General features: G+C 34.0%; 1 protein-coding gene and 1 long non-coding RNA gene across 5 annotated transcripts in view; one reads left to right on the top strand and one right to left on the bottom strand.

Annotated features, from left to right (window-relative positions):
* LOC140632541 (uncharacterized) overlaps nt 1-14,947 on the bottom strand; it is a 106,058-nt gene that overhangs the window by 52,816 nt on the left and 38,295 nt on the right. The window contains exon 7 of one of the 2 annotated variants that reach the window (XM_072824656.1): nt 9,736-9,867. The exons of the other annotated variant lie outside the window; for it this stretch is intronic. Within the exon in view, the coding sequence (XP_072680757.1) occupies nt 9,850-9,867 (18 nt within the window). The 3' untranslated portion in view covers nt 9,736-9,849. The remainder of the gene's footprint in view (nt 1-9,735; nt 9,868-14,947) is intronic. 2 annotated transcript variants of the gene reach the window in all.
* The window catches only part of LOC140632543 (uncharacterized), a 30,997-nt gene continuing 26,260 nt past the window's right edge, over nt 10,211-14,947 (top strand). The window contains exon 1 of one of the 3 annotated variants that reach the window (XR_012030143.1): nt 10,211-10,462. This is a non-coding gene — a long non-coding RNA (uncharacterized lncRNA). The remainder of the gene's footprint in view (nt 10,463-14,947) is intronic. The other 2 variants (XR_012030144.1, XR_012030142.1) reach the window with 2 other exon arrangements.

Raw genomic sequence — 14,947 nt, 5'->3', positions numbered from 1 at the left:
ACTTACTTAGAAATATAGAAAAGCCAAATTTCAAAGACATGTTTTTAATTTACTCATTTTCCATCCAGAAAATTCTATCATTGGATGCTGAAGAGAAAGTAACTCTCATTTTATAAAAACATAATTTTTAGCTTATATATAACCAGAGGAGGCTTTGAATAGTATAAAGGGACACTGACAGGAGAATTGATATAGATAAACAGAACAATTGATCAATTTGCTAATTGTAATATCAAGTGGATGATACCATACTAACTTAAAAGAATTTGGTATCTTCTTAGAAGACTTTATACGGAGCTTTCAATTACTACCACATTTTTTGGTATAGTCTGATGTTTCACTGGTGTTGCTCCCCAGGAATTTAACATGAGTATGTTTTGCCTCTCTTGCATAGACCCCAGGCCCTTCAAACGAAGACATTCATTTCTTCACTTCAAGGTATCTAATTCTATACTCTAAACACAGTAGGAAATAAATTCTTGTTAATTAAGGTAAATCTGTATGATAAGATTTCTGATACTGTGAGATATTCTGAATTCACACAGAGTTCAAGCATTTTCAAGGAATCTTTTGCTATTCAATATATTAACAGAAATCTGACATTTATCTTTTCAGTGATCAAGGATATGATCATTTGAACCTGGTCTTCAGATAGGTTATAAGATGATATTTCTTTAACATTTTTTTTGGAAAGAGTAATTGTAAATGATGCTAATTCAATAAAGATTGATGGAGTGCAGGTACAGTGGTAAGATAGGAAAGTAACTTACAGTGTAATGGTGGGAATATAATTCCAAAATTAAACTATTTCAACATAATATGGTGTCTTGGCTGAGTTTTCCCAAAAAATCATAGCCTTGGATGAAGACCTGAATATTAGTAGTTTGCAAGGGAATATGATTCCTGTTAGCAGAAGTATAGGATCAGGGAAGTGACCATGCAGAAACCATTTCAGGAGTCTTATAAAATGCATTTCAGAACTGTGTGTCCCAATGGTCAAAAGAGGGAAACACTTATCTATTAGCTGCAGTTGTACATTGATTAAGGGTGGCTTCACTAGAATTAATTTCAAGAAAATTCAGGTTGCATGTGCAACCTGAGTGCTGGCAGGTTACCACAGCCATTCTATGCAAAGACATCAAGAGAAGCCCAGGGCAGTAAAGGAGAGGTAAAAGGCACAGCACTAAGGCAAATTGCACCCACACGAAGCCAGTCAAAGATTACTTGGGTTCTGTCATTTGTGCTGGAACACTAGCTGAAATATAAGGTGGAGCAAAGAGAATAGAGTGTCCAATACTGTGGTAATAGCTAAGATCAAGGGTGATGTACAAGCAAAGAGAAGGAAATGTTTTAATCAAATTCAGGATTTAGGGAAGACTTCTAAGATAATATTATGCCCAACTGAAGAAGATAGAAATGTAAGAAGATATTATTATATGTTCAGAATGTAATTGTACCCTTACGATCATGGTTAAGAATACCAAGCTTTTAGTACCCCAAGCAACAAATTCAAAAGAATCACCAGCTGTGGAGACCAGCCACCTCTCCACAGGACTTCCTGAAATGGGAGCTATTTCACAATACCCTCTGTACTTCAACCACTGTCCATTTAAGGAGAAAATGTTGCCTCTTGATGAATTATAGTGCTCATAAAGAGGGACAGTTTTCTCTTATATACTCCCTGTAAAAAAAAAACAAAGCAGGGTCTTTCTCTTCTAAGCCAATAGGTAAAAAGGCTCCCAAAGCCACTTGATTGTTATGAATTTATGTACTGGATCTGAAAAGAGGATTGGGACAGATGTCATAATGGTGCATTTTAGAAGTGATGTCCAATACCACTTTCTCAATTTTTGAGTTTTAAGCTGCCTAGGAAATAGGGTACGGGATTCTGAAGGTTATAGGAAGCCCAGAACTGGGAGAAGGGAAATGAATGCTGGAAAGCTCTGGAAGTTAGATGAGATTGTGTGCTATAGTCTAGGTGGGACAACCCCAGCAAGGAGCAAAGAACCACATTTATTGAGGCATATGACCTGAGATGTCTCGATGGATAGGTGAGTGGATAGCCACAAAATGTCAGGAAGTTGCTTAGGAAGAACCTCTCTTCAATAAGTTCTTTTTTTTTTTTTTTTCCTCTCTCTCTTCAGTAAGTTCTATTGGAAACAACATATGTCCAAGCCAAGGCCATAAAAAGCAAGCAGGAACAGCAAGATAGGCAAATAAGAGGCTGCAATACTACAGTCTTGTCTTCTTTTGCCAAGAATAGAGGAGGGAACGCAAGGAAGAGCAGTGAGTGAGTGTGTACATATATGTATGAGAGAAGGAACACTAGCAAATTACTACCTTCAACATCTCACTTGAATTATCCTGTACTAACTGGGTTAGATAAAATATGAAATTAAAGTTTTTAAATAGGGGTAGCCCGGGTGGCTCAGAGGTTTAGTGCTGCGTTCAGCCCAGGGCCTGATCCTGAAGACCCGGGATCGAGTCCCACATCGGGCTACCTGCATGGAGCCTTCTTCTCCCTCTGCATGTGTCTCTCTGCCTTTCTGTCTCTCTGTGTGTCTCTCATGAATAAATAAATAAAATCTTTTAAAAAAAGAGTTTTTAAATAAACAATACTGAGCCTTAAGAATTTAAATGAGACTGAATAAACAGAGGTCAATAAAAACCTGTGGAATTGGACTAAGATGTCATCTTTAAGGGAACCTATTATATATTGAGAAAAGGGGATCCATTAGAACAGAGTTAACATGAATTGTTAAAATAGAAACTCATAATATATTCCAGTAACCCTTTAATAAATCAGTTATAAAGCTAATATTTATTGAGTTCATATTCTGTGCTCAATTTTTACTAATACCTTCACAATCATTATTTCACCCAAAGGTATGAATTATTTTTTATTTTATTTTACAGATAAGGCAACTGAAGTTTAGTGAGGGTATGTAACCTTTCAAAAGACTCACAATAGAGATTTAAAATCCGTCTGCATGCCTGACTCCACAGTGCACACTCTTGATCACCATGTTATGATGTCATTCTTTGGAAAGCAAACAGAAGAGGAAGAGCACAGCATAATGCCATGAAACAATATATGTGTACAGTTAAATAGAACTTGGCATTACTAAAGTATTAAAAGTGAGGGAAAATAAAGGGAAATAAAAATAGAGGGAAAATAGAGGGAGATTGGAGAAATGAGGCTAGGTCAATGGATAGAAACAAGTTCATGGAGATCTTTTGTGTACACTACCAAGCTCAAATTGTAGGCAGTAGGCAGTAGGGAAATTTGGAAGGGTTTTTAAGCAAGGAAATGATCAGATCTGTGATTTCTTACAAGGTTGACTCTCTCATATGTACTGATATTGCTTTAGCCAGATATAAGACTCTTAATCTTCACCTACTGACTTTAAAATTCTTTTAGGTAACAAGGAACGCCATGCAAGAGACAATAAGAGGTTGTGGTTCACAGCCACAACCACTAGTAAAAAAATATCTTAAAGAACATCATAATAGCATCCACATTCAAGAATTAGGAGCCACTTTGTTTTTTGTTGTTGTTGTTGTTGTTGTTTAAAGATTTTATTTAATTATTCATGAGAGACACAGAAAGAGAGAGAGAGAGAGGCAGAGACAGGCAGAGGGAGAAGCAGGCTCCATGCAGGGAGCCCGAAGTGGGACTCGATCCCGGATCTCCAGGATCAGGTCCTGGGCTGAAGGCAGCACTAAATGGCTGAGCCACCTGGGATGCCCCTTAGGAACCACTTTGTTAAGAATTTTTAACATAAATGGATGTTGACTTTTGTCAAAGGTTTTTTTCTGCATCTATTGAGATTATCATATCCTTCAGTTTTTTAATGTGATGTGTCACATTGACTGATTTGCAGATGTTGAACTATTTTTGCATCTCTAGAATAAATCCCACTTAATCACAGTGTCTAAACCTTTCAATGTACGATTGAATTGGTTTGCTAATATTTTGTTCAGGATTTTTGCATCTACGTTCATCAGGGATATCGGTCTATAATTTTCTTTTCTTGCGGCATCCTACTTGGTTTTGCTATCTGGCTAATGCTGGCCTCATAAAAGTTACTTAAGAATTCCCTACTCTTCTACTTCTTAGAAGAGTTTGAGAAGAATTGGTATTAATACTTTGGATATTTGGTAGAATTCATCAGTGAAGCCATCTGCTGGTCCTAGATTTGGTTGTTGGGAGGCTTTTGATTACTGATTCAATCTCCTTACTAGTAATTGTCTATTCAGATGATCTATTTTATTATGACTCAGTTTTGGTAGGTTGTATGTTTCTAAAATTTTATCCATATCTCCTACGTTGTCCAATTTGTTGGCATATAATTATCTATAGTAGTTTCTTATGATCTTTTATATTTCAGAGGTACCAATTGAAACATTTCCTTTTTCATTTATGATTTTATTTATTTGAGTGACTCCCCCCCCAATCTCTCGCTCTCTCTCTCTCTCTTTCTCTCTTTCTCTGTGGTGAGTTAAGCTAAAGGTTTGTTGATTTTGCTCTTTTCAAACAGCTCTTAGATTCACTGACCTTCTCTACCATATTTTTAGTTTCTATTCTATTTATTTATGTTGTAATCTTTTTCCTTCCTTCTATAATATGACTTCATTTGTTCCTCTTTTACTATTTCCCTGAGGAAAAGATAGGTTGTTTATTTGAGACTTTTCTTATTTCTTGAGGTAGACATGTATTGCTATGAATTTCCCTATTAGAACTGCTTTTGTTGCATCCCACAAATTTTGGTATATTTCATTTTTGTTTACCTCTAGGTATCTATTTCTTTTTTGTTTTCTTCTTCTACAAATTGGTTGTTCAATAGCATGTTGTTTAATCTCCACACATTTGTGAATTTTCCAGTTTTTTCATGTAATTCATTTCTATTTTCATAATATTGTGGTTGGAAAAGATCCTTTATATGACATCAATACTCTTAAACTTATTATGAGTTGTTTTGTGACCTAACATATGATCTATCCTGGAAAATATTCCATGTGTATTTAAAAAGAATGTGTATTCTCTTGCTTTTGAATGGAATATTCTGAAAGAAAGAAGAAAGAAAGAAAGAAAGAAAGAAAGAAAGAAAGAAAGAAAGAAAGAAAGAAAGAAAGAAAGGAAGAAAGAAGAAAGAAAGAAAGAAAGAAGAAAGAAAGAAAGAAAGAAAGAAAGAGAAAGAAAGAAAGAAAGAAAGAAAGAAAGAAAGAAAGAAAGAAAGAAAATACTAACATAAAAGATATATGTACCCCCATGTTAATTTAGAATGGCCAAGATACAGAAATAATCTAAGTACCCACTTGAATGTATATAATAGATATAATGGATATATAAGGAATGGATTATATATATATATATATATATATATATATATATATATACACACACACACATATATACATATTATTTGGCCATAAAAAAGAATGAAATTTTGCTATAACATGGATGGACCTCAGGGTATTATGCTACATGATATAAGTTAGAAACAAAAAATATTGTTGTATCTCTCTTATATAAGTATTCTAAAACAAAAAACAATCAGAGAAATAAGCTCATGGATACAGAACAGATTAAAAGTTGCCACAGACAGAAGGTGGGGTAGGGGGTGGAGAAATAATTTTTAAATGCAATCTAATCATATTTTTTTAATTTTTTATTTATTTATGATAGTTACAGAGAGAGAAAGAGGCAGAGACACAGGCAGAGGGAGAAGCAGGCTCCATGCACCGGGAGCCCAATGTGGGATTCGATCCCGGGTCTCCAGGATCGCGCCCTGGGCCAAAGGCAGGCACCAAACCACTGCACCACCCAGGGATCCCTCTAATCATATTTTTGATCCAGTATGTCTCTATGTGTAATTTATATCACATATATGGATATATATTTATATCCATATCTACCTATTAAGAAAAAAATGCTATCTATTTAAAAAAAGAATTAACAGTTAGAACATTTCATTGTCAATCCTTAATTCAAAACTTCACAATTCACTTGTTTAAGAATCACTTTCTACATAAATATACGGATAAAGATCTTCATATAAGATTTGATTTTGGCATTTGTTATTTGCATGAAAAGGTTGGTCATAACTTAATTTTAATGCTTATGCCTAGAATTTCATGTGACTAATTTAAAAGTCATACTTCTTAAGTATTTAACATTTTTTCTATAGATCTTTTGACATTATAAGGTGAAATATAAGCTTTATAACATTCTAAAATTTCCTTACTCTGGAGATTTTATGTTATTCCACAGACAGCTTCACATCTTGAGAGTATGGAATTTCAAGACCAATTCTTAGAAGAAAATTAGCAAATATCGTGAAAGTGATTATAGTGTTAGCCAACATGAATTGCATGTAGCCTCTCTTAAGTTACATATAAGGCAAAGACCACTAAATTCAGGTCACTGGAAAAAAAACAAAATCCAATCATCTCTGAATCTTAATAAGAATCCTTAGTTAAAAAAAAAAAAGTTGTATTTAATAGTTAGAAACAAATCTAAAAGGAGACATATATGATTACAAAAAAATAAAACAGTCTTGGGGTACCTGGGTGGCTCAGTTGGTGAAGCGTCCAATTCTTGATTTCAGCTCTGGTCATGATCTCAGGGTTGTGAGACTGAGCCCTGCATCATGCTCTGCACTGGATGTGGAGCCTGCTTAAGATTCTCTCTTTTCCTCTACCTCTGCCCTTTCCCCTTCCCCTCTCTAAGCAAAAAAAAAAAACCAAAAAACAAAAAACAAAACATTCTTCTGTTTAGTATTCATATAAAATTCATATGTTTTTATGTATAGAGCTAAGAAAAAACACAAACAGACATGAAAGGATACTCTCACCCAAATACATAGAGATATTTGTAATTTTCAAGGCATGACAAAATGCATGGCATACTGGCTGCATCTTTGAAAGTATAAAGTAATATTTTTTAGATGACATGTTAAATCAAAGTTTTCCAGAGATTAAAGATTACATGGTAAATCTGGTAAAGAGCAGGGGTTGTAAATCTAGCATCCCAAAAAAATGTCTTCAAAACTCTTCTTACCCTCTCCCTAAAGCAAATACTTCAATATAATATTAACTTGCAAAATGATTTTCTGTTCAAAAAAGCTGCCAAGAGATTATTGGACATTAAGAGTTGTAACTGACATTGATAATTTGCAATTTATGGAATGCCATGGTTTCATGGTTACATTAAAAGTCAATTTTGTTTCTTTTCATAGCATGCTGAGTGAACATGGGTTTATGTATTAGAATCTGGAAATTTGCAATGTGATAGTAAAATTCTAAAGAACACTGGTTAAAAGGGAATGCCAGGCAACTGGTTTGAAGTTGCAGACTTTATGAGAATCTTCACAAAAGGATCATATTAATTTTTTACTATATAATCTTTTATTAAAATTAAAAATAAATGAATAAAAGAAAACATAACAAAATATAAAATGCATGCAAAAAATAAAAAATACAATGTGGGTACTCAGTTATTTCAGTATACCATTACAATATTATTGTAGGCTCAAAATTATTTGGAATAGGTTTAAATTCTCAAATTAAGTTTTGAACTTATTTGCAAACTTAAATTCTTTGCCTGCAAATATATTCGTATTGTCTTTCCGTCTCCTTCTCCCTCTCCCTCCCTGCGCCTCCCCTTCTCTCTCCGTTTCTTTCTCTCTATATTTCCCTCCCTCCCTTTCTTTTTCTCCTATATAGATGGATTTAATGACACAATCATTTTTTGAAGTATAGAATAAAAATTTTAAATGCTGATTGCTCATATTTTAACTATATTTGCATCTTTAATATATTTGTTTATGTATATTCAATCTAAAAACTCTCATCTAGACAGTATTTTTGAAGTACATATATGGTGTCATATAAATTGTTTAATTAATATTTATTATGATATTTTAGTAAAATATTTATATCTTAAGTTAGAGAAGGCTTGGGGTGCCTGGCTGGCTTAGACAGTGGAGTATGGGACTCTTGATCTCACAGTTGTGGATTCAAGTCCCACATTGGACATGAAGATTACTTTAAAATTAAATTTTTAAGAAAGAAATGTAAGAGCAGGCTTAAAATATGTGTTATAGATTTTGTAAACCCTAAAAATGTGTTATTTTAGGCATTTTTGCATCTTTAAAAACAAAATATAAATGTTGCATTAGGATCTTAAAATACTGTAAAAGGGACTATTTGAAATAAATAAATAGTACTAAATAAAAAAGCTGATTTAGCTTACTGGTCGACATATATTTGTTGGATAAATTATTGACCAGAAAGATCCTTTGGCAATTGGTCTAGATAAATTCTTATGAAACTAACAAATACAATTTTATTTTTACTTCAGAAAAAAAATAAGAGTTGTCTTCTAAAGTGACTTGCACTACTAGCTGCTATTCTCTCTTTTTTAAAAGAGGTTTATTTATTTATTTATTTATTTATTTATTTATTTATTTATTTATTTTAGAGAGTGAGATACACAGACAGAGCATGAGCTGGAAGGGCAGAAAGAGGAAGACAGAATCTGAAGTAGATTCCTCACTGGGTACAGAGCTCAACACAGGGCTTGATCTCACCACCCTGAGATCATGACCAGAGCTGAAACCAAGACACTTAACTGACTGCCACTTAATTGACTGCCACTGCACCCCTCACTACTATTAAAAATCTATTTTATCCCTTTATTTACTTTGTTACAAGTTATAATTATGGATGATATAATTTAACTTACCAGTAATTATGCAAATACATGAAAAATAGTGGTTTTTATCTGTTTTAATTAATTAATTTATTTTTGTGGCAATAATGAATGTGTGTATTATAACAATGCTATGAGTCCCATATGTTTTAAGAAAAAAAGGAATTTTTTAAACACAGATCAGAAAGAATAATAGTATGTACATTAAATATACTATTATTTATTTCACTTTCTTCATTCAATCCTGGCAGAGACCATATTTAGATAAATTAATAATCATTTTCATTTATCTAATATATTTATTAATTTAAATTAATAAATCCTCATTTATTTCCTTTTTTAAAGATTTATGTATTTATTCATGAGAGACAGAGAGAGAAAGAGAGAGATAGGCAGAGGGAGAAGCAGGCTCTTCTCAGAAGCCTGATGAGGAACTTGATTCTGGATCCCAGGATCATGACCTGAGCCACCTAGGTGGCTCACCTAACCACTGAGCCACCTAGGTGTCCCACCTCATTTATTTCCTATTGGACATTTAACTACAATGTCATAAAAGAATAGAAAAATTCAACACATTTCTGAAAGCTGCCACCTGCTTGGAGTGTAGATGCTAAAGCCAAAATTCAACGTGACTGGATTTTTCAATAAACTGGTTGACCTATTTTTTTCCAGAAATGTTCACCATTCAGTCACAAGAACCATTGGCAAACATCCACCTTAAAGACTTAAACATATCAGCTCATATCTAAGAACTTTTTATGTCTATGGCTTTATGTAAATCTGGCCTATTCTTTAGATCTGACAAATTACCAACTACTTAAAAAAAGGCATTTTTTTAAGTTAAAAAATATTCTTGGGTAGGAATAACAATAAGTGATTAACTGTAAGTTAAAACTCTTTCCTAATTTTGAGAACTGTAGGTAGAAAAGGAGGGATATTGCAGAGTGGGTAAAACTAACACAATTTATTGAATGTAAAAATTAATTTGAAAACACATTAAGTTCAGGATATGATGATACCTCTCAAAGATGGGGGTGGAGTATGTATTCAAGCTAGAGACAAGGCAGTCCTCCAATTGGTAATGTTTGCTGATAAAGCTTGTTCATGAATTTTCATATCCATATGATTGGTGCTCAGAATGGAACCAGTGCCTGGAGAACAGAGGGGAGAAAATCAGGGTGATGGAGAAAGGAATATTTACATATGTAGCTAGCTATGCTCCTTGGAGAATAGAAAGAAAAGCTTTTTAAGATGAGTCTTAATTTATAGTGTTTTATCAGTGAAGTTCTGAGAAAAGAGTAAATAGTACTTTTCCAGTTTCTAGCAAGAAGTAAATAGTAAATGAGTGCCTTATTTGTTTTATAATATCTTTAACATAAATTAAAGTGTAATAGAGGGTAGGGAAAAAAAAACCAACAAAGTTTTCTTAAAGTTTCCAGACCAAACGCCAACATTTAAACAACAATATTAAGTTTATATAAATGGAGGTGCTTTAACCCAGACAGGCTGGCAAATATAACGCTTAAGTGAAAAAGGCACCAAAATGCTTCCTCCTCTATTAAAACCCCAAAGAATTTTAATTTAAACTTAATTAGAGTTTTAAGTAAAACGTTACACATTAATTATCCAGTCTCAAAGGACATGCAAAATAATGTCCTTTCACAGGAAGTTGGTTCAGCATTGACTAACTGCCAACTGTCAGACTAAGGAATTTTTAAAGGGACCTGCATGCAGAAGTTTAAAAAGGTAGGGGAATTAAGATCATATAAACATATATATGTATAATTAGTATAACTTTTATAATTCTCTGTGACACTATATTTTGTAACGAAAGACAGCAGATTGCAAGTGGGGAAAAAAGTATTCATTTATATATGAGAAATAAAATGAGAAAGATAATTTTACATAAATCATCACTTTTCTGTTTTAAAAGAAATAACTTCAATCAAGAAAATATTCAAGTTTAGAGATTCATGTCCTTACAATACACAAATCTTTTCCAAGTTGGTCTTAAAAGTCTATTTGCTTATTCCAGTAAACAAATGACAAATCTATAAATTAAATACATAACCCATGAATAATGGCATCTCAATGAATTTATAAGTGAAATGTAGAAAATTCTCACATGTAAAATATGTCATTTATATTTATTAACTTCAAATTTTACATGTACATAATGCAAGTAATTGAACTTGAAATACAGAAAATCATCATTCCTAAGGGTTTAATGTTGATTATGAGCCTAGACATTGGCCAGTCTTCAACAAATAACTTCAACCAAGGTCCATTTGCAAAGGTTCCAGATCACCATTAGCTGTTTGAATCGAAACTGAAGTAAAGTTTTCATTGGGAGAATTTTATGTTCCCTAAAATTCTTGCTCCTGGGAAAGTAATGGAGTTGTAATCTACCTCTATTTTCTAATAGTATTTAGCATATTGCCATGTGTATATGGTTTTGAAATATACATTTTTACATGTAAATGGAAAACTATCAGCTATCAGGCTCAAGAAGAACCATTGTTTCAATGTCACTCCAAAGGCTAGAAAAGACCAATGCCCCAGTTCAAGCAGTCCTCTCTTGGAGCCAGTTTGTCTTTTTATTATATTCAGGTCTCTCTTTTTTTTTTTAAGATTTTATTTATTCATGAGAGACACAGAGAGAGAGAGAGAGAGAGAGAGGCGGAGACACAGGCAGAGGGAGAAGCAGTCTCTCCATGCAGGGAGCCCAACTTGGGACTTGATCGTGGGTCTCCAGGATCAGATCCTGGGCTGAAGTCATCACTAAACCACTGAGCCACCCAGGCTGCCCTATATTCAGGTCTTTAATTGACTGATTGACTACTACTACAGCAAGCTACCTTATTCAGTCTATCTATTCAAATGATAATCTCATTTAGAAACACCCTCCAAACATACCCAGGATAAATTTGATCAATTATCCTGAGTGCCCCCTAATCAAACTGACACAAAAGTCATCACAGTGACTAATCTGGTAGTGCAACTCAAACCTTCTTTCCTGAAGGGGCTGAGCTCTTTGTAATCATATCATTCTCAGGCCAAGGTTGCTGTAAAAGTCCGCTTACAATTTTAACAAGAAAATATAGTACTTCAAGGTACCAACGTAGATGACCTGGGCTCCACATGTACTGTTCCATGTTGAGATCACTTGCAAGAGTAATCATTTTGTCTACTTGATATTAAATTTCTTTTAAAGATTTGATGCACAATATATGTGGTCTTTTTTTGTCCTATATTGAGCATCAAGTTAAATTAATTCCTTGGTGGTAAGTTCTTTGCTATTTGAAATTAATAATTTTTCATCATTTCCACTATTAACTTCAAAAAATCTGTTTGCAGGCTCTAAAGTTGTTTTTTGTTTTTTTTAAGATTTATTTGTTTTAGGGACAGAGTGAGCATGAGCAAGGTGAGGGGTGGAGGGAGAGGAAGAAATCTCAAGTAGACTCCTGCTGAGCACTGAGTCCAACTTGGGGACCGACTTAGGACCCAACACAGGGCTTGCTCCCACAAGGCTGAGATCATGACCTGAGCCAAAATTAAGAGCCAGCTGAGCCAGGTGCCCCACAAGCTCTAAGGATTTTTGCTTTCCATCAGCCATTTCCTAAAACGTTGGAAAAGAGTCACAAATTGTTAGACGAAGTATCTTTCACATTTGTTCTTTGTATGTTGTGATGCATTTTGCCAAAACCTGATTGCTAAGTTTTAAGGACTTTCTTGATGTTAAAACTAGTCCATAAATCTGTTAATGGAGTAATACCATACCAGCTACTACACATACTATTTGAGAATCCAAAAAAGACCACTTAGATACGATCTTCCCAATCAATAACTACAGGAACTAAAAACATAACGGGGGCGGGGGGGAGGCTACTCAGATAAGATGTTCCTAATCAATAATAGAGGAATGTCTGGGAACTTATCTGTTATCAAAAGAGGTTTGTTTGCAAGATTTTCCTCCTTCATGTATTCCATTATGAATAATCACAAAGATAACACTTCCTATAATCATTAAATGCTTGTTTCACAAAGCACTCTTCAATGATCCCTTAGGGGCCATGTGGTTCAGGGAATGACAAGCTTACAAATTTTTAGCTTAACAGTATTCCATAATTTCCACCTAGAAGCAATGCTAGCCTATCCTTGAAAGCTTCAGGTGTGTGACACTGTCTTCTCCCAGTTATCTGAAATAAACCTACATGATGACATTCATCTCTAAAGATATCCAATTTCGGGGATCCCTGGGTGGCGCAGCGGTTTGACGCCTGCCTTTGGCCCAGGGCGCGATCCTGGAGACCCGGGATCGAATCCCACGTCGGGCTCCCGGTGCATGGAGCCTGCTTCTCCCTCTGCCTGTGTCTCTGCCTCTCTCTCTCTCACTGTGTGCCTATCATAAAAAAAAAAAAAAAAAAAAAAAAAAGATATCCAATTTCATCAAAATTGAAAATGTGCTTTTGCATAATAACCATGTTATCAATAATTTCCTGCAATTTATTGAGGAATATCAGCAGCAGTTGCTTCACCTATGACTTTCAAATTACATAGTCATGCATAGTTGTAAAAGCTGTTGAAGCATCCTGAACCTACTTAAACTAAGGTCTTTCGGTGACCTCACTTCTCCCTTTCTTTTCTTCAAGTCTTTGAAGATGTTGAATGCTTTCTGCTGTTTCAACATGGTTCTCTATGGCATTTCACAATGACTGGGGCTTTTAATACACAATGCTTGGTTATTTCTCTAGTTTGTTAGTACCAACAACAATTTTCACATTTTTTTTTCTTTTCTTTTCTTGTCTTTTTTTTTTTTTAACTTTCTCACATAAAGAAAAATTATTGCATGTCTGGTAAACAAAGACAAGTGCTTTGCCTGGCTTATGTCTTTTATGAGTTCTCATCTCTCAATTCAATTTAGCACTTAGAATTTTTCTATCAATGAATGGATTTTCTGGACTTCAGGTTTGCCTAATTTCTTAAAAGATCCTTTCACTTAATAATGTAAAGAAGACAATAGATAATGCACAATACTTTTAAACAAAGATCCTATTAGAAGAGTTAAGATATGACTAAAACAATCTACACACTCTCATTCAAACTCTTAATGCAATATAATTGTTTTTACTATTACTATGTTCTCAATAATGAATGTGGGGGAAATTTTGCAAGTATTCATAGTGAGTATGTGGTTAAGAGTTCAGATAAGTGATAACTAGAGATACGTGTATATTTGTAATATTATATGATTCAGTGATGACTCATTCACATGTGAAGAGAATTGTTTTTATTTGGACCTCTAAGCAAGTGTGAGTGGGATACAGCTGTCAAGAGGATTTGAATTTCTTGAGAGTGTGGTTAGAACAATGCTTCCAAACCCAGAAAGAAAATACTATTTACATTAAAAAATATGAGGCTAGTGGGGAAAACAGAGATTTATTTGGAAAATAAGAACTAAATGAGTATTCTGTCATAAAAGCAAACAGAAGAGAGATTATATAATGAATTATGCCAGGAATTTGAGAAAATGTTTTATTTTTACATGGAAACTTGAGGCAGCTTTACATGATCCTAAATTTTGTGATTAGTTTAATTACTCCAAGTAACCTTTACACTTTTGATACATCTTAGAAAATAATAATACAAATTATAGTATATTTTGTTATTCAAGAATATTTTCATATAATACATCAAATGGTAGTTTCAGAAGACCACCAAGGAAGAAGCTAAAAAATAGTTGTCTTTGGATTCTTGTTAATATTTATTTTGAAGTCTCGAGTCTATGCTACCTAGTAAGAATGCATCACCACCTTGTGGAAATTCCCTCAAACTACAGACACATGATCCCAAGATCCAGATGGATTCAACAGACTAGTAGATCAACCTATTTCATTTCCACTTAATTTAATTTGACTATTATTTCTTTTTTAAAAATATTTTATTTATTTATTTGAGAGAGCGAGAGAGAAGGAGAGCACAAGTGGGGGAAGGGGCAGAAGGAGAGGAGGTAAAAGCAGACTCCCTGATGATCAGAGAGCCCTGGGATTACAACCCCAGTGGAAGACAGATGCTTAACCAAATGAGCCACCCATGTGCCCCAATGACTATAATTTCTATGTAGCTCACAACTTAATCTTTCAACTCAGCTTCCCTTTTCAGTGCTAGACCTATCCTTTGCTTTCCTATCTGATGTTCTGCGGCCACATCATAACTTCCCAACCAAATTCT

This window comes from Canis lupus, chromosome 4, assembly GCF_048164855.1.
Source record: "Canis lupus baileyi chromosome 4, mCanLup2.hap1, whole genome shotgun sequence".
Classification (NCBI taxonomy): domain Eukaryota; kingdom Metazoa; phylum Chordata; class Mammalia; order Carnivora; family Canidae; genus Canis; species Canis lupus.
This window is presented reverse-complemented; position numbering and strand designations above follow the sequence as displayed.